General features: G+C 41.4%; 1 protein-coding gene across 8 annotated transcripts in view; it reads right to left on the bottom strand.

Moving 5' to 3' along the window:
• Window positions 1–22,189: 22,189 nt before the first annotated feature.
• The window catches only part of LOC110502484 (transcription factor COE3), a 72,548-nt gene continuing 69,759 nt past the window's right edge, over window positions 22,190–24,978 (bottom strand). For all 8 annotated transcript variants that reach the window (XM_036960004.2, XM_036960008.2, XM_036960006.2 and 5 more), the window contains exon 16: window positions 22,190–23,939. In XM_036960004.2, coding sequence (XP_036815899.1) covers window positions 23,908–23,939 — 32 coding nt within the window. In that variant the 3' untranslated portion in view covers window positions 22,190–23,907. The remainder of the gene's footprint in view (window positions 23,940–24,978) is intronic.

Raw genomic sequence — 24,978 nt, 5'->3', positions numbered from 1 at the left:
GATTTCACTCACCCGCTAAGGATTCCACCTCCGCATCCTGGGAATTCCCCGATGGCTCCGTTGTGGAGGGTACCCAAGTTCCCCCGAGAGAATCCGAAGTCTGCCATTTCACCTCTTGCCGAGCCAATGCAACTAGGCAGAGCTAGGCTGTCTTCAGCTGAACGGCTATAGTATCATGACGCCGGTGAAGATGGCGGATGTTTTACATGCTCCTAACCAACTGTATTTTTTTTTTTTTTTTTTGCTTTGTTTGTAACTTATTTTTTTACTTATTTTGTGCATGATGTTGCTGCTACCGTCTCTTATGACCAAAAATAACTTCTGGACATCAGAACAGCGATTACTCACCACGAATTGGCAGATGTTTTTTTCTCCTTTAACGAGCCCAACGAGCCCAATGTGAAGGAAATACTGCTTTCCCAGGAACAGGCCCAAATACCCGGTCACGTTCTGACCTTAATTTCCTTTGTTTTGTCTTTATTTAGTATGGTCAGGGCGTGAGTTGGAGTGGGCAGTCTATGTTTGTTTTTCTATCGAGATGGTCTCCCGCCTGTCTCCCGCCTGTCCATTCAGGACCCGTGGCGTGGGTCCCCAGTCCAAGGTCGGCGGCGAGGGTCACCCCTCTAAACGGCTACAGAGGCGGGCTAAGAGGCGCACTCTAACTATGGTGAAGTGGAGTCCACGTCCCGTGCCAGAGCCGCCACCGCGGACAGACGCCCACCCAGGCCCTCCCCTATAGGTTCAGGTTTTGCGGCCGGAGTCTGCACCTTTGGTGGGGTACTGTCACGTTCTGACCTTTATTTCCTTTGTTTTGTCTTTATTAAGTATGGTCAGGGCGTGAGTTCGGGTGGGCAGTCTATGTTTGTTTTTCTATGTTGGTTTTTGTGTTCAGCCTAGTATGGTTCTCAATCAGAGGCAGGTGTTGTTAGTTGTCTCTGATTGAGAATCATACTTAGGTAGCCTGGGTTTCACTGTTTGTCTGTGGGTGTTTGTTTCCGTTAGAGTGTTTGTCGCCACACGGTACTGTTTCCGTTTTCGTTTTCATCACATCGTTTATTGTTTTGTATTTCAGTGTTCAGTTAGTTTTTAATAAATCGTCATGAACACTGCTGCATCTTGGTCCGATCCTTACTCCTCTTCAGACGAAGAGGAAATCTGCCGTTACAACGAGAAGATGGAGAAAAAGAGGGCTGAGGTCGTATAAACCCCCACTGCCTTCCGTTCTAGTAGTTAACCTGCAAATATTGGAAAACAAAATCTACAACCTACGAGGAAGATTAAACTACCAACGGGACATAAAAAACTGTGATATCTTATGCTTCACAGAGATGTGGCTGAACGACAACATTATCAACATACAACTGGCTGATTAGACGCTGTATCGGCAGGATCGAACAGTGGCGTCTGGTAAGACAATGGGTGGTGGACTATGTATATTTGTAAACAACAGCTGGTGCACGATATCTAAGGAAGTCTTAAGGTTTTGCTCGCCAGAGGTAGAGTATCTCATGATAAGCTGTAGACCACAGTCTACCTAGAGAGTTTTCATCTGTAGAGACATATGCTGGCACTAAGACCAAACTCAATGAGCTGTATTCCGCCATAAGCAAACAGGAAAACGCTCATCCAGAGGCGGCGCTCCTAGGGACTTTAATGCAGGGAAACTTAAATCTGTTTTACCAAATTTCTATCAGCATGTACAATGTGCAAACAGAGGGAAAAATGCATACAAAGCTCTCCATAGCCCTCATTTTGGCAAATCTGAACATAATTCTATCCTCCTGATTCCTGCTTACAAGCAAAAATGGAAGAAGAAAGCACCAGTGATTCAGTCAATAAAAAGTTGTCAGATGCAAAGCTACAGGAATGTTTTGCTAGCACGGACTGGAATATGTTCCAGGATTCCTCCAATGTTATTGAGGAGTACACCACATCTGTCATTGGCTTCATCAATAAGTGCATCGATGACGTTGTTCCCACAGTGACTGTATGTACATACCCCAACCAGAAGCCATAGATTACAGGCAACATCCGCACTGAGATATAGGCTAGAGCTGCCACTTTCAAGGAGCGGGACTCTAACCCGGAAGCGTATAAGAAATCCTGCTATACCCTCCAACGAACCATCAAACAGGCAAAGGCCAATACAGGGCTAAGATTGAATCGTACTACACCGGCTCCGAAGCTCATCTTATGTGGCAGGGCTTGCAAACTATTACAGACTACAAAGGGAAGCACAGCCGCGAGCTGCCCAGTGACACAAGCCTACCAAACGAGTTAAATAATTTATATGCTCGCTTCAAGGCAAGCAACACTGAGGCATGAATGAGAGCATCAGCTGTTCTGGATGACTGTGTGATCACGCTCTCGGCAGGCGACGTCAGTAAGACCTTTATACAGGTCAACATTCACAAGGCCTCAGGGCTAGACGGAATACCAGGACGTTTGTTCCGAGCATGTGCTGACCTACTGGCAAGTGTCTTCACTGACATTTTCAACATCTCCCTGTCCGAGTCTGTAATACCAACATGTTTCAAGCAGACCACCATAGTCCCTGTGCCCAAGAACACTACGGTAACCTGCCTAAATGACTACTCACCCATAGCGCTCACGTCTGTAGCCATAAAGTGCTTTGAAAGGCTAATCATTATCATGTGACAAATATCCCAGAAACCCTAGACCCACTCCAATTTGCATACCGCACCAACAGATCAACAGATGATGCAATCTCTATTGCACTCCACACTGCCCTTTCCCACCTGGACAAAATGAACACCTACGTGAGAATGCTTTTCACTGACTACAGTTCAGCGTTCAAAAACATTGTGCCCTCAACACTGGAGCCCCTTGGGGGTGCATGCTCAGTCCCCTCATGTACTCCCTGTTCACACATGACTGCACAGCCAGGCATGACTCCAACACCATCATTAAGTTTGCAGACGACACAACAGTGTCGACAACGATCCCCGACAACAACGAGACAGCCTATAGGGAGGAGGTCAGAGACCTGGCCGGGTGGTGCCAGAATATCAACCTATCCCTCAACATAATCAAGACAAAGGATATGATTATGGACTACAGGAAAAGGAGGACCAAGCACACCCCCATTCTCATCAACGGGGCTGTAGTGGAGCAGGTTGAGAGCTTCAAGTTCCTTGGTGTCCATATCACCAACAAATTAACATGGTCCAAGCACACCAAGACAGTCGGGAAGAGGGCACGACAAAACCTATTCCCCCTCAGGAGACTGAAAAGATTTGACATGGTTCCTCAGATCCTCAAAATGTTTTACAGCTGCACCATCGAGAGCTTCCTGACTGGTTGCATCAGTGCCTGGCATGGCAACTGCTCGGCCTCCGACCGCAAGGCACTACAGAGAGTAGTGTGTATGGCCCAATACATCACTGGGGCCAAGCTTCCTGCCATCCAGAATCTCTATACCAGGCGGTGTCAAAGGAAGGCCCTAAAAGTGATAGACTGTTCTCTCTGCTACCACACGGCAAGCGATACCGGAGTGCCAAGTCTAGGTCCAAGAGGCTTCTACCTCCAAGCAATAAGACTCCTGAACATTTATTCAAATGGCTACCCAGACTATTTGCATTCTTTTACGCCGCGACTACTCTGTGTTGTTATTTATGCATAGTCACTTTAATAACTCTACCTACATGTACATATTACCTCGACTAACCGGTGCCCCCGCAAATTGACCCTGTACCAGTACCCCCTGTATACAGTCTCGCTATTGTTATTTTACTGCTGCTCTTTAATTACTAGTTCCTTTTATTTCTTATTCTTTTTCATATTTTTTTAAACTGTGTTGTAGGTTGAGGGCTTATAAGTAAGCATTTCACCTGTTGTATTCAGCGCATGTGACTAATAACATTTGATTTGATTTGACAGAATCAGACTTCACACTAAGAGTTGCCCTTATTGCGGGATTGCTGGTCATTTCGTCTCCACCTGTCCACTAAAAGACCAGGCTCACCGGTAGTAGCGAGTACTCTGTTGGGCCATACGGAGAACTATTCATATCCCCTTACTCGCATCCCTTTTCATTCCATTTTGCTGTGGGGGAACAAGTCGAAATCTCTCCGGCACTCATCGACTCTGTGGCCAATGAAAGCTTTATGGACGCTACCCTGGCATCTGAGCTGGGCATCCCCACTTAGCCCCTTTCCATTCCCATGAACATTAGAGCACTGGAAGGGCGCTCTATTGGCTGGGTCACCCATAATACCACCCCCATCAACCTACATGTGTCAAGAAACCACAGTGAGATGATCCGATTCCTGCTCATTAAGTCTCCTCAGGTTCCTGTGTTATTGGGATTCTCTTGGCTCCAGCGACACAATGCCCTTATTGACTGGTCTGCTGGTGCCATCATGGGCTGGAGCCCGTTCTGCCACTCTCATTGCCTGAAGTCAGCGCAGCCTTCCCCGGGATGTCTTCCTGGGGGCTCTGAAGTTGCCACCGGACCTTTCCGCCATTTCCACGGAATACCAGGACCTCTGGGAGGTGTTCAGTAAGGCCAGGGCCACTTCACTTCCACCTCACCGACCCTATGACTGCTGGATTGACCTTCTCCCAGGCATCACTCCGCCCCTGGGATGACTGTACTCTCTGTCAGGCTCGGAGATCAAGGCTATGGAGACCTACATTCTCAAGACCACCTCCAGGTATCGACAACAAAGGGACCACCACCGGACCGCGGCTTCCCGGTATCGTCTCGGGCAGAAGCTATGACTGTCCACCAGGGATCTGCCCCTCCAGGTGGAGTCCCACCAACTTTCCCCCCGGTTTATCGGCCCTTTACCTATCATTAGCCCCTCTGCTGTTCATCTTTGTGTTGCCCCATACCCTCCATATACATCCCCATTTTCATGTGTCTAGAATCAAACCCATGCCTCTCAGCCCTTTGTCTCCTGTTGCCAGTTAGTTTTGTTCGTCAAGCCTGCCAGCATTTCCCCTCGCTCGCTGTCTGCTTCCAAAGTAGTTCCTGTTTTCCAGTTTTCACAGTTTTGACCATTCTGCCTTCCCTGACCCTGAGACTGCCTGGGGTCTCTGATCTGGATTGCTGACCTCTGCCTGCCCTTGACCTGTCATTTTGCCTGACCCCTGTTCTAGTAATAAACTTTTGTTACTTCGACGCTGTCTAAATCTGGGTCTCCCCTGAAACATGATAATGGGATGACGTATCGTTGCAGAATGCTGTGGTTGCCTTGCTGGTTAAGTGTGCCTTGAAATTCTAAATAAATCACAGACAGTATCACCAGCAAAGCACCCTGACAAAATCACACCTCCTCCTCCATGCTTCACGGTAGGAACCACACATGCGGGTATCATCCTACTCTGCATCTCACAAAGACATTGCTGTTGGAACTGAAAATCTCTAATTTGGACTCATCAGACCAAAGGACAGATTTCCAACGGTCCATTGCTCGTGTTTCTTGGCCCAAGCAAGTCTCTTCTTTTAATTGTTGTCCTTTCTTAGTGGTTTATTTGCAGCACTTCGACCATGACGGTCTGATTCACATGGTCTCCTCTGAACAGTTGATGTTGAGATGTGTCTGTTACTTGAACTCTGTGAAGCATTTATTTGGGCTGCAATCTGAGGTGCAGTTAACTCTAATGAATTTATCCTCTGCAGCAGAGTTAACTTTGGGCTTTGGGTCTTCCTTTCCTGTGGCGGTCCTCATGAGAGCCAATTTCATCATAGCATTTGATGGTTTTTGTGACTGCACTTGAAACAACTTTCAAAGTTCTTGAAATGTAACCTTATTGACCTTCACGTCTTAAAGTAATCATGGACTGTCGTTTCTCTTTGTTTATTTGAGCTGTTCTTTACCAAATAGGGCTATCTTCTGTATACCACCCCTACCTTGTCACAACACAGCTGATTGGCTCAAACGCATTAAGAAGGAAAGCAATTCCACAAATTAATTTAGCAACCATTGACTCTCTATATTTTGACCATGACAGCTTGCAATCTAGGGTTACACCCAACAGTTTAGTCTCCTCATGTAACGCTCGTCTCCTTCCTCCTCTGAGGAGATGGAGAGATCGGACCAATGCGCAGCGTGGTAAGTGTCCATAACGATACTTTATTTACATGAACACTAAACTACAAAATAACAACGTGAAATACCGAAACAAACGAAACAGTCCCGTGTGGCACAAACACTGACACGGAAAATAATCACCCACAACTCAAAAGTGAAACCAGGCTACCTAAGTATGGTTCTCAATCAGGGACAACAATATACAGCTGCCTCTGATTGAGAACCACCAGAAATCCCAAATCATAGATAAAAGGAACATAGGCAACCTACCCAACTCACGCCCTGACCATACTAAACAAAGACATAACCAATGAACTAAGGTCAGAACGTGACACATAATAGATGTAAATGAGTTTTCACATTGAGCAAGAGATTTGTCTCCAAAATTTGGCTTTTCATTTTCAGATATTTAGCACCAGCCTATTGCTAGTAACCCACTCTAGAACTGACTGGAGCTCTATATTAAGGGTGTCAATCATTTATTTTACTGTTGCAGCTGACGTGTAAACTCTTGAGTTGTCAGCGTACATAGATACACAGGCTTTTTTCAAGGTCTGTGGAAGGTCATTAGTCAAAACAGAAAACAGTAATGGCCCTAGCCGGCTGTCCTGCAGTACACCACACTCAACTGAATTTGCATGAGAGAGGCTTTTCATAAACCCTCTGTGTTCTATTAGAAAGGTAACTCTCAATTCATAATTAGGCAGAGGGTGCAAATCCATAACACCTACATTTCGGCAATGGGTTGTCATCAATTACATCAAAAGCAGCATTGAAGTCTAACAAAACAGCTCCCACAATCGTTTTACTATCAATTTCTTTCAGCAAAGCATCAGGCACTTGTGTCAGTGCCGAGCATGTTGAGTGTCCTTCCCCAGATCTGTGCCTCGACACAATTCTGTTTTGGAGCTCTACGGACAATTCCTTCGACCTCATGGCTTGGTTTTTGCTCTCACATGCACTGTCAACTGTGGGTCCTTATATAGACATGTGTGTGCCTTCCTAGGATGCACCTAAGCTCAATTTCGAGTCTCATAGCAAATGGTCTAAATACTTAAGTATTTATATTTTTTAGGGTATTGTGTGTAGATTGATGAGGACTTTTTTCAATTTCATCCATTTTAGAATAAGGATGCAACTTAACAAAATGTGGGAAAAGGGAAGGGTTCTAAATACTTCCCGAATGCACTGTATATAGCAAAGCTGTCATCAAGGCAAAGGGTGGCTGCTTTGAAGTATCTATATTTTTTGATTTATGTAACACTTTTTTGGCTACTTAATTATTCTGTATGTGTTATTTCATAGTTTGATGTCTTCAGTATTATTCAAATATGTAGAAACTAGTAAAAATAAAGAAAAACCTTGAATGACTAGGTTTGTTCAAACTTTTGACTGGTACTGTATATATTTTTTTCCACACATATTTCACCCATTTTTGGGTAGGCTCAAAACTACCTTCATCATTCCATTCCTTTTTTAAAAAGTGGTACCGGTTACCTTCAGACAATTCCTGTGACACTTGTGGGGTCATAGGGCAAAACAGAGAACACCATTGCGTTTGTGAGTCTCCCCTTTCCATGGAGTTGAAATTATAGTTTGGACGCTACAGACGTTTTTGTGAGAAGACTGATTTTCGGGATGTCTTATGGTCTAGCAAACATTGCTCTAGCTCTGCCACTTCCAATTCAGATGTGTAAGTGTGACATAGGCCGATGTGGTGGATCTCCAGCTTAAACTGACACATTTTGATAGGGATTTTTTATTATGTTACTTAGATTGATGTGCCAGTTTGTCAATCAACTCTATGGGGTTAATAGCTGGATCTGATCAGTATAGCCCGACTTATCAACCTCTTGGCTGTAATAGGCATTCAGAACTGAGCCTGTGCCTGAGCTGCATCAAATTACTTAGAAAGCACATCTTGTTTTTTCTGCAGCTGAGCTAAGAGTCTTATAATCTCTTCCCTAAACTGCTTGATGATGATACATTTGGAAGAGACAAAAAAAATTAAGTTCACTTATCAGTTCCACCTTATTTTCCTCCTCTTGCGTAGACATCCTCTCACACCAAGCACATTTGAACCCAGACGTAGACACACATGCCACTGGTGTTTTAACTCTAGCACTGCTAGCGTTATCTTTCTCTATTACCATGATAGCTAACTGCTAACTATTGTGCTTTTTTTAGAAGAAATCCAGAACGCAAATTTGCAGTACCAGCCGAAAAAACGAACCGCATTTTGAAATCCTTAGCTATAAGAACTTCAACTTTGATAAAGAAAGTATTTCAGATAAATGTTTTCCATAAAAACAACAAACCTAGTGGAGGTCAGACTCACCAAAAGGTACAGTTTGAAGTTGGAAGTTTTTCACAATTCCTGACATTTAATCCAAGTAAAAAGTCCCTGTCTTAGGTCACTTAGGATCACCACTTCATTTTAAGAATGTGAAATGTCAGAATAATAGTAGAGAGAATGATTTATTTCAGCTTTTATTTCTTTCTTCACATTCCCAGTGGATCAGAAGTTTAAATACAGTCAATTAGTATTTGGGAGCATTGCCTTTAAATAGTTTAACTTGATTCAAACATTTTGGGTATCCTTCCACAAGCTTCCCAAAATAGGTTGGGTGAATTTCGGCCCATTCTTCCCGACAGAGCTGATGTAACTGAGTCAGGTTTGTAGGCCTCCTTGCTCGCATGCACTTTTTCAGTTCTGCCACAAATTTTCTATAGGATTGAGGACAGGGCTTTGTGGCCACTCCGATACCTTGACTTTGTTGTCCTTAAGCCATTTTGCCACAACTTTGGAAGTATGCTTGGGGTCAATGTCCATTTGGAAGACCATTTGCGACCAAGCGTTAACTTCCTAACTGATGTCTTTAGATGTTACTTCAATATATCCACATAGCCACATATTTTCCTACCTCATGATGCCATCTATTTTGGGAAGTGCACCAGTCCCTCCTGCAGCAAATCACACCCACAACATGATGCTGCCACCCCCGTGGTTCACGGTTGGGATGGTGTTCTTCAGCTTGCAAGCCCCCCCTTTTTCCTCCAAACATAATGATGGTCATTATGGCCAAATAATTATATTTGTTTCATCAGACCAGAGGACATTTCGTCAAAAAGTATGATCTTTGTCCCCATGTGCAGTTGCAAACTGTCGTCTGGGTTTCTTATGGCGGTTTTGGAGCAGTGGTTTCTTCCTTGCTGAGCGGCCTTTCAGGTTATGTTGATATAGGACTTGTTTTACTGTGGATATAGATACTTTTGTTCCTGTTTCCTCCAGCATCTTCACAATGTTTATACTTGCGTACTACTGTTTGTACAGATGAACGTGGTACCTTCAGGCATTTGGAAATTGCTCCCAAGCATGAAACAGACTTGTGGCGGTCTACAATTTGTTTCTGTGGTCTTGGCTGATTTATTTTGATTTTTCCATGATGTCAAGCAAAAAGGCACTGAGTTTGAAGGTAGGCCTTGAAATACATCCACATGTACACTTCCGTTTGACTCAAATAATGTAATCTTCTGACCCACTGGACTTGTGATACAGTGAATTATAAATTAAATAATCTGTCTGGAAAAATTACTTGTGTCATGCACAAAGTAGATGTCCTAACCGACTTGCCAAAACTATAGTTTGTTAACAATAAATTTATGGAATGGTTGAAAAATGAGTTTTAATGATTCCAATCTAAGTGTATTTAAACTTCCGACTTCAACTGTATGTCGGAAAGTAAGAAGGTATGTTTAGTTTTAAAGTCTAAATGTATGAAATATACTGTAAATACAATATTATGTATTATGTTACGCAGTTGCGCTGTAATATGCACAAAACATATTTTTACTCATGTTTACATTCTAGAGTAATACCTTCCAGTTGAAGTTTAACAATGAGGAGTCTGGCCTTTTGGCTCATGATACAGATCTAGATCCAGATCCTCTCAATGTCAATTACTTGTCAGTACTGTTGATGCACTTGGGCATCAGCTGTGAAAATCTCTGCAAAGTATTGATTTTTGACTTTCTGTGGCACTTCTTTACCAGGATTTGATTATTGATAAGCTTTAGTGTTCTTTCCCCAAGTGAAGAGGCTGATCTAAAAGCCTTGAGAGTACCCTACCCTGACTGCTCTCCAAACCTGGGGAAACCAGTATTGATCCACACAGTGTTGCAGCATCCCTCTGACAGTAAGGTTAATCTGGGGTCTGAAAGTTTTATTGCTGTTGACATGGGAGTGGTTCTAATGATCAATTCAAACCACATAGGATTTCCTTCTGTTGTACAGTCACACAAGGGCATGAAGCCCTGACAACCAACCTTGAACTAGTTCAATTACAGGGCTATGACAGCTAATAGGTAATTACTAATAACATACTTTTAATATTTGATCATGACAGCAATATGCAGGCAATATACAGGCCGAGTAAGAGCAAATTCATGCAAGCTTATGTTGGAAAATACAACAACTGTTATCAAGTGCCAGACCAATTGCCACTATTCCTGTTGTGAATCTACTTTGAATGAATTTATGTAAGCTTGTTTGTTTAATCTTTCTCCAGTCATTTAGTTTACAAAGAACTCCAGACCCCCTGGCAGTCGTCTGCAACAGAATAAACGCACCATCGACTTCCTCTTTTTAATGATCACAGGGTTATCAGATCTTAATGTTGACACCTTCTCCATTGAATATTCATCCTGCTGGTGTTTTTGCCCATTACTTTCTGATTGCTGCTTTGCTTTATACTATTAAAGAGCCAAAAATCATTTATAACCAAAGACTGAGCGTTCACGTTCAATGTGGATCCATTCAGGATCAAACCAGACACTTTTGATGTGGCTTTTTTTTACATGTTAAACGAAGGGACAATTTTGTAAATTCATGTTTTCATATATGGCAAATCAGTGATGCCTCAGTGGTTCTATGTTATCAAAGCATCAATCACTGTGCAGCATTCACAGTGTCTGTCCATGTCAACATGAGAATGCCGTCTCTGAATAGTCATCTCACTTGACTAAACGTTGTTATGACATGGACGTCAATCAATCAATCAATCAAATGTATTTATAAAGCCCTTCTTACATCAGCTGATATCTCAAAGTGCTGTACAGAAACCCATCCTAAAACCCCAAGAGAATGCAGGTGTATTCTCTTCATAACTAGTGGTGTGAAACATAAGGAGATGCTGGTTAACGAATTGTGCTGTCCCCAATATTGCCAAAAGATACTATTTTATTTACCAGCAGTGGTCAGAGTGGGATGTACATTGGGCGGCAAAGGTAACCTTCTGAAACAATGGCTGCTCACCCACGAGATGGTCAAAGAAGCATAATGGAGTGGTATAGTAAGACCAGGGTGGTATTATATTTAACAAAGCATGGCTGAAGTGTTATCCAGACAATGTTTTTAACCATTCTGAAACCACTGTACTTCCTGAAACAGTTCAGTTAAACTTGAAAGGGACTTTTACTAAATAATCTTAACTGGAGCTCCTGAGTGGTGCAGCGGTCTAAGGCACTACAACTCAGTGTTAGAGGCGTCACTACAGACCCTGGTTTGTGATTGGGATTCCCACAGGGTGGTTTGGCCGAGGTAGGCTGTCATTGTAAATAAGAATTTGTTCTTAACTGACTTGCCGAGTTAAATAAATAAACAGTGTGTGCTGTGTGCTATGTGATTGAGCACAAACTATTATTTCTGACTGTTTATCCTTCTTTGTGAAATACAACAGTAAGCAAGATGCGATGTCAACAATGAACCACAGCTGAGGAAATCTGTACATAGTTGTGAGACGTGCACATGGGACTGCTTCACAAGTGAAATGTGTGTCAGCTGTGCCTTATTGAAAAAATGCTGTCTATAACCCAAGGGGGAGCTTTCATGTTTTTGTTTTTCTATTTGCTTCTGTTCTGCTTTGTCCTACTGTCCAGTCTGTGTTCTAATTTAATTCCTGTAAGGAATAGAGAGTGTAGGATAAAGGGGTGGGGGTGTTGGGAGGGTAACTGTAAAGGGCTCCTTCTACCCCCCTAGTGGGCCCTCAGTTTTAGAAGGGGGGTAACAACTCACTCTACATTCCGGGGGTATGGGGAAATAGGTACTAACTATACTGCAGTGGCACAAGACAAGACAATGAAACACCAGTAGACACACCCATAAAAACAACTACGTCAATGCTAATACTACTGATCTTCTGTTGTTTTACTAATCATACTGTATAGTTAATGTGAATTGGTCCGAAATTAGAAGGCACTAAAATAACTTTTCCAGCGAACAGTATGAATTACAAATATATGTTCCCATGGGTGCCAGTTTGGGTTGCCAGCTATTGTTGGAATGGTATTTCTAAATAATTATTTCCCAAAAATATGTCTCTTGAATTGTTCTCCTTCCCATGTTAAATCACTCTTTGTACCTTTCATTGGTTGTTATATTTCCTGCCAAGTTAATGCTTTGTTCAACGTCCAGGAAAAAGGCTCTGAATTTTGTTTGTGAGTCATTTGTTTTTCTTCATTAAGATTTACCTGCAATGTCAATTTTCAACACTATCTTTAATTTTTTTGTAAATACATTTCAAGAAGTTTCAAAAGCCTCGTCTTCCCTAACCAGTCACTTCATTCTTTTAAATGTTGTAGTTAGGCATGCACATACTGTAGAAATAGTTTGTAATAGATGTGTTATTGCGTTCAGTTCCCCATCTCAAGTATGGCTAAAAGTTGAAGCGCCATTCAAAGAATAATATTAGTGCTCCTTTCTTATTGAAAATGATGCTTTCCAATAGAGGGCAGTGCAGAATGGGAATTAAGCATTAACATTCAGCTACAATTCTTCCTGGGACATTTCATCTGTCATTTAATTAAGCAATCATGTATTTCGTTTTTTTATTTTATCAATATCCAATTTGATCCCATTAAGAGAAATGATAATAATAATTTTCTGAGAGCAATGGCTATGAAGGCAGCCAGGTAAAGATTGCATGGATATTTTACTGTGATGATTAGATTGACAGTCATTTAACCCAAGCAATATTATATGATTTCTGCTGTTCTATTTTTGCAAACCAGTATTTCACTGACTCACACTGATTAATACATTTCTACTGAAAAGTAGTACATTTTGAAGCATATTTGAATACTGTTGGACTCACTTACAGCACTCTGCCATCATCAGAGCACAATTCCAGCCTCAATGTTGAAGCAGGCTGCCGACCGGCAGATGAAGAATGAGTTTCAGTGTGTGGTTTCATGATGCCTGTGGCGACTACAGGCTACAGTTGACCCATAACCAAGGCTGCTGTGACAGAGCAACAATGGGTCCTATTTAAAAGGAGCACACTCTGAAGTGCACTGTGAGCACCCTCTTTGATTGTGGCCAAGTCAAGTCTATGTAATGTCCTACACCACGCAACAGAAAGACGTAGAAGGTCAAAGTTGCATGCTCAAGGTGTTTAGTCAATGATACAGGACAAAAGAGTAGGCCTGGAGTAGCATACAGCATGTGTGAGCAGTTTGGCCATTGCGGTTCAGGGATCAGAGAGAAATAGAGTATTCACTTTGATAACTTATATTTGTGTAATGCATACACTAGTACCCTGTATCAGTATCACCCGGGCCATGTGATTCAATGGAATTATGGACACCATTAAATTACTACTATGTTATCATCCGCTCTGTTAATCTCTGGGAAACCTCACATTTTGCCGTAATATTTGCTTCTGTGTGTGTGTGTGTGTGTGGGAGGGGGGGGGGGGTAAAGTGGATGATATTGAGTCTGACTTCATAAATCACCCAGACACTGATAAACTCCCCACACACCCACACACCGCTAATGGGCAACCCTTAAGGAGTGTGAGTGTCTCGTGCTGCGTTTGATTCAACATTTATTAACCCCCTCACACACACACAAATACACTCAAGTTAGCTTCTGAAGGACCGAGGAAAGGGTCGGTGGCATTCACATCATTATTACAAGGCTGTGACCAAGTCAGGCTGAATTAATCATTGCTGATAGTGTTAAAATGTATTTTGGCTTCTATAACTATTTCCCACCATTTCCATCTCATAAGTTATATCCTGTCTCTAATGTAACTCCCTATTTCCCATCTAATATCCTGCCATCCCTCCTCATAAAAATAGTAATTGTCTGCCTCCACATCAAATATAGACATTCTGTGCTCCCACCTCACACAGTCAAGTTGGTCCCCCCACTTAAACATAGTTACTACCTATTGCACTTTATCACGTACCAGTGTAGTCACAACTCACATTGGCAATTTTTATACAATTCTCTGCTTAGAGTACCTATCATACAATATGTACATTAGTCCAGCAGCCTCATTTTACACTGTACTGTAGGCCGTTTGGATGTAAATTATGTGCCTTAAGGCAGGGATATTCAACTATTAAAAGCTTCTTAAAAGTAATTATGTCATTTTAAAAGCATCTAAAAACTGAGCATCTCAATAAATAAAACAAAGATAAGCCAAATCAGGTAATGACAAATTCTATTCTGAAGGAATTATGCTTTGAATTCATTTCCCTCAGTCATTAGGTGCGTTTTTTTTTTTGTCACACTCCCTTCTAACGAGTCCTTGTGAGCATCAGAGAGTCGTAGCTTTCAGGAATAGGTTAATCATATTCAAATAATGTTCAAACACTAGAGCCAAATTCATATGAAGAAAAAATAATAACTGATAAAGAAGAAACCACACTACTTGTCATTTTGGAAGTGAGCATCGGATTTTGGCTGTGATTTTTTTCAAAACCTTTTATTCATGGTCAGAATTGATCAAAGGGCCAGTCTAAATAAATAAACGGGCCGCCAGTTGAAGAGCCCTGCCTTGGAGTGCCCCAAAAATGTTAGTTCAACTTTAAACAAAACAGCACCCAGCAAGAGACGCTAATGCCTTGGCAATTCCAGACTATTGCACATGCAGATAAGCATTGTCAAACAGACAGATATTAGACTGAGCTGAGACTGCGCTACCCTATCAGGTTCCCTCCCTCTCTGTCTGGACGGCTCTCTGAGGCCCTGACACCTAGGCACCATGCAGCCAGACCAGCCTCCACAGCTGCGACAGTAGCTGCAGCATTCTAATACCAACACACACCGCCACAGCCCAGCACTATAAAAACTAACATCATTTCAAACATGGCATACTTTGATGCTATTGTAATGATCTTTGGGATCTTGAGAGAGGGGGGGGTTCGGATTTTGCTTTTGTCTAGTTTGAGAAAATAAACTCCCCAAAAAGAGCCGGCTGAGGAAGACAACGGCAAGGGGAAACTCTGCTTTAACTGAGAGCAAGGAAGAAACCTTGAGAGGAACCAGACCTCTAGAGGGAAGCCTGTATCTTCTCTGCCCTGTTGGCCAAAGGTTTAGATTTTATGACCGATGTAGTTATGCCATGCTGTGTAGGCATAACTGGACACAGCTAGGCAGGGGCAAGGCCATGCAGATGTGGAGTTTGGCAGTGGATACAGTGTATCATCTGCAATCTCACACTGTTAATGTTAATCTCCAATAGGTAACATATAGTCCAGAACACTCAGCCTTGTGTGTGTGTGTGTGTGTCCGTGTGAAATTGTGAACGTATGTGATGCTGCATGCATCGCGGTGAGTGATGTTCTGAGACTGAGTGTTTGTATTACTTCACATATTAACCTATGACTACAGCTTAGTTGTCAGAGAGCGGGAACCAGAGTGTCTCAGGCTGGAGAAAGTGCAGGTCTAGCCTTGTTCTGTTGATGAAGCGGCGGCACTTCAGAGGCTCCAGGACCCCCTGGCACCAGTCTCCCCAGTCCTCCAGACAGACTGGGAGCATCTGGGCTCCGTCAGCACCTCTGGCCCCCGCAGACTATGATCTATATGACGAGTCCAGGAAAGAGGAGTGGACTGGATCAGGGAGAGGGAAAATAAGAGCCTTGGTGCCAAGTACTGTCTGCAGCCTTGTGCAAAATACTCTTAACCTATTAGCAGTTCTGTATGACTACAGAAGACATACTGTAGATATTGGCCAATGTCTAGTATCTTGTTTGTCAGTAATTATATTAGTTTAATTCTATTCTAAATTGAAGTGGGGACATGTAAAACGTCTGTCTCAATGGCCCAGTAGTAGTCAACAACAGTATAACGTATAGTATTTATTTACACTGCATTGCGAAGTGTGTTACAGACAGGATTCAATGTTCATACAAATAATCCTATATGTGTCAAACCGATATGGACTCATCCTTAGTTAGTTATATGTGTTCGACTGGTGGAGCTGGAGCATCATCTTACAGGAAAGCTTTCACTGACTTGCCATGATGAATTCGTATTAATTGATTCCAAATACACCTAGCCCCAATCAAACATGACAAAATGTAACAGCTCACTACGTTTAAAATGTTTGAGATATTGTTTGTAAAATAGTATCAATGTGATTCATTTACGATGATTGATGATTTACAATTAAGTCCACTTGCCATCGCACTACAAAAGCCTGTGTGTTGCAATTGGATCTGACACAGACACGGTTCTGCGTGTGAGGTAATTCGTTGACGAGGGGCCAAATTCATTTATGGAACAGTGGTATTGGCAGGCATGGACACTGCAAAAGCAACGATAATCACAGAGGTTTGGTGCGGTGTGACAAGGACTCTTCAGGGAAAAGCCCTTACAAGCTGGCTTTGGTTGGCCATCGCTCCATTAGGTAGAGGCTAGAGGGAGACGTCTTCCTTAGGTCACTTCTTAGGGAGTTTATAGATTATAGTATTTTATATAGGATGTAGACAATTTATGGCACATGTTCTTTAGAGGATGTACATTTAAAAAAATATATATAGTGCTCTTTTCTTTGGTATTGGGGGAAAATTACGTGCTGAGTGCTGAGAAACGTTTTCAGGCTGAAAAGAATAATACATTTCTGTAGGGTACAAGATGAGGTAAGGGCCAAGGCACATCCTCTTTGGAGAGTTCAGGGATATGGGGTGAGAGTAGCTTAACGTTTGTGAAACTTCATGTTGTTTGACAGAGGACCCTGTCTCAAGCTGCTAGCTCTCTCTTCAGGTTTCTTTAAAACACATTGTTAATGAACCTCATTGACAATCAAACTGCCGCTGTCACCCCCCGAGGATGCAAAGCTCTCAGACCATGCCTGTTTGTCACAGTGTCCCCCACTCAGTGTCGACTGTAAGACCATGGCTGGCAGACAGTTAGTGGTTTGCACAGCGGTGCTGACTCAAATGGCATGCTTCCTGTTGCTTTGCAGCTGCCACCTCTGCTACTTCCATTACTTTCTATAGCATGCAGATGTTCTATCAACATTCCCCGCCAAGGGGACTGCAATAACTGTGAGATTCATGCCATGTTTCACAGGCATGTCAAGTGGCACAATTAAAGGGAGAAATACAGTACCAGGTTTTCCGCAGGGGCTTAAATTTGTGTCAATATATATATATATATATATATATATATATATATATATACACACTGCCGTTCAAAAGTTTGGGGTCACTTAGAAATGTCCTTGTTTTTGAAGGAAAAACACATTTTTGTCCATTAAGGTAGCATAAAATTGATCAGAAATACAGTGTAGACACTGTTAATGTTGTAAATGAATATTGTAGCTGGAAACAACAGATTTTTTATGGAATATCTTCATAGGCGTACAGATGCCCATTATCAGAAACCATCACTCCTGTGTTCCAATGGCACATTGTGTTAGCTAATCCAAGTTGATCATTTTAAAAGGCTAATTGATCATTAGAAAACCATTTGCAATTATGTTAGCACAGCTGAAAACTGTTGTCCTGATTGAAGAAGCAATAATACTGGCCTTCTTCAAACTAGTTGAGTATCTGGAGCATCAGTATTTGAAGGTTCGATTACAGGCTCAAAATGTCCAGAAACTAAAAACTTTCTTCTGAAGCTCGTCAGTCTATTCTTGAAGGCCCGCATCCCAGTCGCCTCTTCACTGTTGACATTGAGACTGGTGTTTTGCGGGTACTATTTAATGAAGCTGCCATTTGAGGACTTGTGAGGCGTCTGTTTCTCAAACTAGACACTCTAATATACTTGTCCTCTTGCTCAGTTGTGCACCGGGGCCTTCCACTCCTCTTTCTATTCTAGTTAGAGCCAGTTTGCTCTGTTCTGTGAAGGGAGTAGTACTACACAGCGTAGTACGAGATATTCAGTTTCTTGGCAATTTCTCACATGGAATATCCTTCATTTCTCAGAACAAGAATAGACAGACGAGCTTCAGAAGAAAGTTTTTTGTTTCTGGCCATTTTGAGCCTGTAATCGAATCCACAAATATTCTCCAGATACTCAACTATGTGCCATTGGAACACAGGAGTGATGGTTGCTGATAATGGGCATCTGTACACCTATGTAGATACTCCATAAAAATTCAGCAGTTTCCAGCTACAACAGTCATTATATATATATATATACAGTATATTATCTTTTTTTCTAGGGGGGCTGTTTCATAAGGGTTAAAGAATCCACATGATTTTAACAGACATTTTCCTGAGTTGAGCTGTTCTGTGAGTCTTTGTGTGGCGGACCTGTTGCGACCCTCAACGGATATGGAAATGGGGGTAAGGTTTTATGGGCCAAACGGATTGGACACAGTCAAGCTCAAGGGACATGAATATTGGATGTTATTTCTGCTCTCTTTTTTCATGTAATCCATTGCCAATACATTATTAATAGATGATATCATATCCAGAACTAGTGGATAAAGCACTACTGAGAGGAACTATGAAAGATGCACTATGTGTCAGAGTGTGGCATAAAAATGTAGTTGTAGTGACATTACTTAATCGCTGTAGTCTAACACTTTCTGACCAGGGGTTTCTGTAGCTCCTGGTGGAGTGTGCCTATTGGAAGACAAATATAGTAATAACTCTGCCAGAGTAAATCCTGCATCCGTGGATATGAAATGCATTCAATCATTCATATAGTATTAAATGATACCCAAGTACAAGTTGAATGTTTTTTTTGCGTTAGCATACTTTTCTCATTCTTCTATTCCACAGTAAAATAAGTAGAGCTCTTAACACAGACCTAACTTCATCTACACTGAACTAAAATGTAAATGCAACATGTAAAATGTTGGCCTCATGTTTCATGAGCTGCAATAAAAAAAAATCACAGAATTGTTCTACAAAACTGTGGAGCATATATTTTTTGTGTCCTTGTAAGTGAGCATTTCTCCTTTGCAAAAATAATCCATCTACCTGACAGGCATGGTATATCAAGAAGCTGATTGAACAGCATGATAATTTCACAAGTGCACCTTGTGCTGGGGACAATAAAAGGCCACTTTAAAATGTGCAGTTTTGTCAAACAACACAATGCCACAAATGTCTCAAGTTTTGAGGGAGCGTGCAATTGGCACGCTGACTGCAGGAATTTCCACCAGAGCTTTTGCCAGAGAATTGAATGTTCATTTCTCTACCATAAGCCACCTCCAAAGTAGTTTTTGAGAATTTGGCAGTATGTCCATCTGGCCTCACAACCGCAGACCACGTGTAAACACAGCAGCCCAGGACCTCCACATCTGGCTCCTTCACTTGTGGAATCTTCTGAGGGAGGTGGGGGGTGCTGAGGAGTATTTCAGTCTTTAATAAAGCCCTTTTGTGGGGGAAAATTTAGGCTGTTAGGCTGGGCCTGGCTCCTCAGTTGCCAAGCCGGTGGGCCTATGCCCTCCCAGGCCCACCCATGACTGCACCCCTGCCCAGTCAAGTAAAATCCATAGATTAGGGACTCATTTATTTCAATTGACTGATTTCCTTATATGAACTCAGTAAAATCTTTGAAATTGTTGCATGTTGCATTTATATTTTTGTTCAGTATATATTTCCTAGCAGACTGTGGATGCAGATAGATGGACTAGTGGTCAGTCTAACCAGAGAGAAGCAGAAGAAACAATTGTCCACCTTTTAAATCCATGGTCTGCACTATCTTGATATTGTACACAAGGCAACAAAGCCATTACATCAGCACCCCTGAAAATGAACACATAAACACCTGAATAAGTCTTACATAGGGAGTGGATTCGTAAGGTAATATTATCTTTTAAGGTCAATTTGAATTGTTTTTCCTCATGGGAAACTTTGTATTGATAAAGACCAAACAAAACCCCTTTTCTGAATGCTTGTCCTCCATGGCCTCAATGAGGGTTTCATTCCTTTATGTCATCCAGCCCAATTCCCAGCATGCACAGCCATTGTGACTCTTTCAACTGGAGCTCTCCATTGACTGGCTCATTGTGCAGCCAGGCTTTTGTGTGGCGCTATCACCAGAGCACCATCTTTCACCTGAACACCGTAGGAACATCACAGTGATACGGCCAGGTATAGCATCTGAGGCACCCACGTCCGAGAGGAATAAAGCAATGGTAGAGAGAAAATATATCGAAAAACAGGAGCTATTTCAGTAATAGCAAATAGAATTGTCAGTCTGTAAACATTGACTAGAGATAGAGATATTCAACATTACCTTCTTATGCGTGTGATAAAGTGGCAGTATTTTTAAAACATAACAATATGCAAGCAGATGTTTGAGGCTAGGGCCCCTTGGCAACAAAAGGCTAGTTAAGATCGATATTGCTTTCAATATTTCTCTCCTTTGACAGATGACCACTACTGAGGAAAGTCTTGATAAGAGCAGCAACATATGGATGTGTTGAGCCTTGGCCTCCTTTGATTGCATGACCTCTTGACCCCAGCCTGTGTTGGAGAGCGTGGCGGCCACATGGTCCGGGTGTCTATCAGGCTCTGGTTATGGGGCGTTATTGACACAGGATTTATAAATATTTAATGCACACATTAAGATCATGGTGGAGGGCAGCCATTAGAGTTCTGCAATAAACAGGCTCTAACCACGATTGAGTGCTTTAGCTATAGGGTGGCTTTTGGTACAGGGAGAGCATGGTGTGATTTCCTAGCACTCATATATTCCTGCCTGGCATTACTTGGCATGATCCAAAAGACTTGCCTACTTTGTTTGTTATCCTGCTATTAAAGGTCTCAGATGCACATTAAATCATTGTTCACTGATAGACAATGCATAACACTTGATTTATGCTCAGACTATAAATTATTAGAAGTGTTTACACGGAGTACATGGATTCAGGTTTTCCTTTCACAAGGTTTTGAATTTTGGGGGAAAAAAACACTGAGCAAGAAAATAGATCTAAAACTGTGTTGATCTAAAGCAAGCAGGCATGCGACTATTGTTTTCAGACACTACATATTATTGAGGGAATGTTTTGATGCACACAGCGATCGTAGTTGAAAATGTAATCGTTCTCTGGTGTATCTGACCTCACACTATCAGCATCACCTGCATTATCTTATGTGCCATGAGATCTATGCATGTCGCTGGCATAATAAGCTGTGATTTGCTGATTCCTGCTCATCTTGCATTCACTTAATTGTGCATTATAGGGAGGGATGGCCATGGGCACTGATGCCTTGATGAGAAATTGACATTTTGTGACCTGGTCTCCAGGACCACTCAGAAAGCCAGATAAGATGTTTAGTTGTTTTAAAGGAGAGGTGCTATTCTTCCCCGTCGCTTCTCTATCTCTCGGTTTGACCCACTTGATGAGTATAGATTTCACAGGGCCCCCTTTCAGTGCTCAAACTATGAGTTTCAAAACAATACCAACCCCTTATAGACAGCGGATAACCTTGCTCTTTCAATGCATTGATTCTTTATTAACTAGGCGGCCTAATGCAATGAAATGAGGGATTTGAATGGGGCCCCTTTAGGTTGCTTTGAATAAAAAGCTCTCACATGAAAGGCTACAATGCATTTAACAGGTCATTTTAAAGCACGGCTGTAGTGAGAGATGCAGATATAAAGATCAATATTAATGTGCTTCAAAGTCAGATTGCTGGGCCAATATCACAGAACAGAACTGCACAGAGATTTGTTTTGACTATTTATGAGAACGTGGAATTAGTTTAAAAATAAATACTTATTAAAATGTTGCAACCTGTTTCTGAATCTAAAAGGCTCGAAACCCCCATGGAGAGTATGGCAGCCCTGGCTCTTACAGGGGCAATCATGAACAAAAGTGTTCTGTGTAATTTATCAATAACAATTGAAGAAATCCACAGGCATCAGCAAGTTTTTGTAGTTTTTTACTCCAAATTTTTTATAAAACATCACTTATTAATTTCTGTTTTCATTCCAAATTTGTATATTTTGAATTTTTGTTCCCTGTAAACACATTTAAGCTATGTGGCAGAGTCATAAGTTCTGAGTAAAAATGACTTGTATACATTCTACAAAACAGAAAGAAAATACAACCACAAATGGAGTTCCTTCCTCCAAGGTTGTCCCTCATGCACATTGTTTCTATTGTATCTTAACAACTATCATATGGGTCACAAACTATTTATTTGACAATACAACCAACAAAGTTTTCTCTGTGTAGATAATTTAAAATCAATATAAAAATAAACAATGAAGTTTGACTTCCCTTTAAAAAAAATGGACAGAGAGTCTTGACAGAGTAACAAAACTCTGAAGATATGTGAAATATATGGACTTCGCATTTGATCAAATACAAAAAAAACATGAATGCAACAGTTCTTGGCTGAAATTCTCTGTGCTGCATCACTATTAAGGGCATGACGATGAATACATACGTAATGAAAAGCAATATACAAAATTTCAGAGATAAATACAATATTTATAGTTGATATGTTACAAAATGTCCCTCAAGTGAGCGCAAGTGTGTATTGGAATGGAAATATGACAATGAACTACTTTCGACTTTAGATGGAGTTAAATTTTGCTTGAAATGTTGTTGTTGATCTAAAAGAACATGGGGGAAAAAAGACAGATGTATAAATATTTAGCACAATTTTGGCAATATCACAATAGTCTACAAGTTTATAACCACATATAAAACACATAACGGGATTTGGAGCTAGAAGGAAGAGGATGGCGCTTGTCAACAAGAAACAGACTTCACAGTAGCCTAAGAATGCATTAATATACAGTGCTAGCAAAAAAGTGTTAAAGAAAAACATGGCAAAACACACTTGCTTAAAAGGAAGCTCTAAACATGGAACAGAGCTAGGTGTTCTACGTACGCCAGAGTACTTGTAGAATCCAAGATCATTTTCACTTTCGAAGATAAACTTCTAGCTACAATAAATTACACATTTCATTTAAGATGTATAATTGAAACATGATACAATCTTACCCAGCCCCACCCATTTACTTGCATTTGATGTATTTTATGATTGATTTCTACATTATATATCTCATATATTTTTCCAGTTGAAAATCTTAAACCTTCTTGGCCCCACTGTATTTTCACACACATAAAAATACAAAAGGACACATTATAAAGACACACACATGTGAATCTATTGAAAGAGAGTTAAAACAACAAAAAAAAACATTTCTGAGGCAAACAAGTTCATAGGTAAATGTACATCAGTGTTTACATTAAAACCAAATGGTGAGTCCACAGAGATCCTTTTCATATGGTTCGCTGGACATAGCCATAGCCAAAGTTCCACCAGATAGGCATACAAAATAAACACCCCATCGTCTTTTGTCTTCTTCGAGGTTGATCAAATGGAAAAATATAAGCAAAAAAAAAAGCTCAAATCATTCACTTCTTAATGAAATGCTTTGTCCACATTGTCCAAATCTTAACTCTTGAAATAGTCTTTTCAAAGAAAATCATGTTTTTATCTTCATTAAAAACAGAATAAGCTGTTGACTATATCCCCAGTATTATAGACTACACCAGTGTCTTTGCTGTGTGATAAAGGGGTGTCCTGTAGAGTGGTGAGTAGACTGGTGCTTGAGACGATGAAAGTGCATTTACATTGGAGGTACGACCAGACCGGACATAGCTGGAAAAAAAATAGCGAAGTAGAAATTGCATTAAGCACATTAATCTTAGCTAACGTATTCAATTGGATAAGCAAAACATTCAGCTATTTACATCAAAGAGCTTTAAAAAGATGTGATGTTACAATATTGTGAGACTGTGTGTATGAGTGTGTGCATGGGTGCCTGTGTGATGCGTTTGTGTGTATGTGTGGTGTGTCTGTGCATGTGTGAGTGCACACATCTCTAACAGGACAGTTTCAAAAGCCTCCCTCTTGCTCTGACATTTCAGGCCCCAGCAGGCCAGCGGGGCTACGTGTGATATTCCTCCTGGTGTTGAGGTAATGGCAAACAGTGAACCAGACTCCCAGGAGAGACGGCCCTGCCGACCGTGGAACAACAACATGGCCACTACCCAGAATGCTGTGCTACAACCCCCCCTCCCTCATCACTCAAAGACTCTCCTAAGACTGACTCCCCTCACACTCAAACTATCCTCCATACTGAGGATGGAGCCACTACATTACACTTCTATTTCCACATGCACTACACTAGTCCCATTTCAAAATCATTATCCATGAGATTAGACAGAGATCAAAGGTAGTTTCGATTATTTTACCCAGACAATCTGCTAGGATATCATTAGCAACTCTACCTTATACAGAGACTTGATATACTCAGTATTTCACACATTCTGAACAATTATGTGGCTAGTGAAGTGCCAGGATGAAAAATCATTGCACTGCTCTCAGTGTATTTGTAGTGTCATGGTTGGAATGCTTTTAAGTTTGCCAGCACAGATGATGGCAAGGCATTGCTCATTAATTTCTGCACAACATGTATTAATAAGTATGATCGTGTAGCAAGATGAACTTTAATTTCCCACTTCATTAAGCTCAATGTTATTAATCTTGGGGCACAGGCTACAGCTAAGCTTGTTTTCAAAGCAATCATGTTGGTCATGACACACGCACAAAACCTAATAAACATAATTACTAAAACAATTCTGGGAAGGCGGTTTTCTTAGGCCTCAGACTATGTAATTTGCTGTACTGGATGGGT

Source organism: Oncorhynchus mykiss, chromosome 23 (genome assembly GCF_057628025.1).
Source record: "Oncorhynchus mykiss isolate SJ-2025 chromosome 23, ASM5762802v1, whole genome shotgun sequence".
Taxonomy (NCBI): Eukaryota; Metazoa; Chordata; class Actinopteri; order Salmoniformes; family Salmonidae; genus Oncorhynchus; species Oncorhynchus mykiss.
This window is presented reverse-complemented; position numbering and strand designations above follow the sequence as displayed.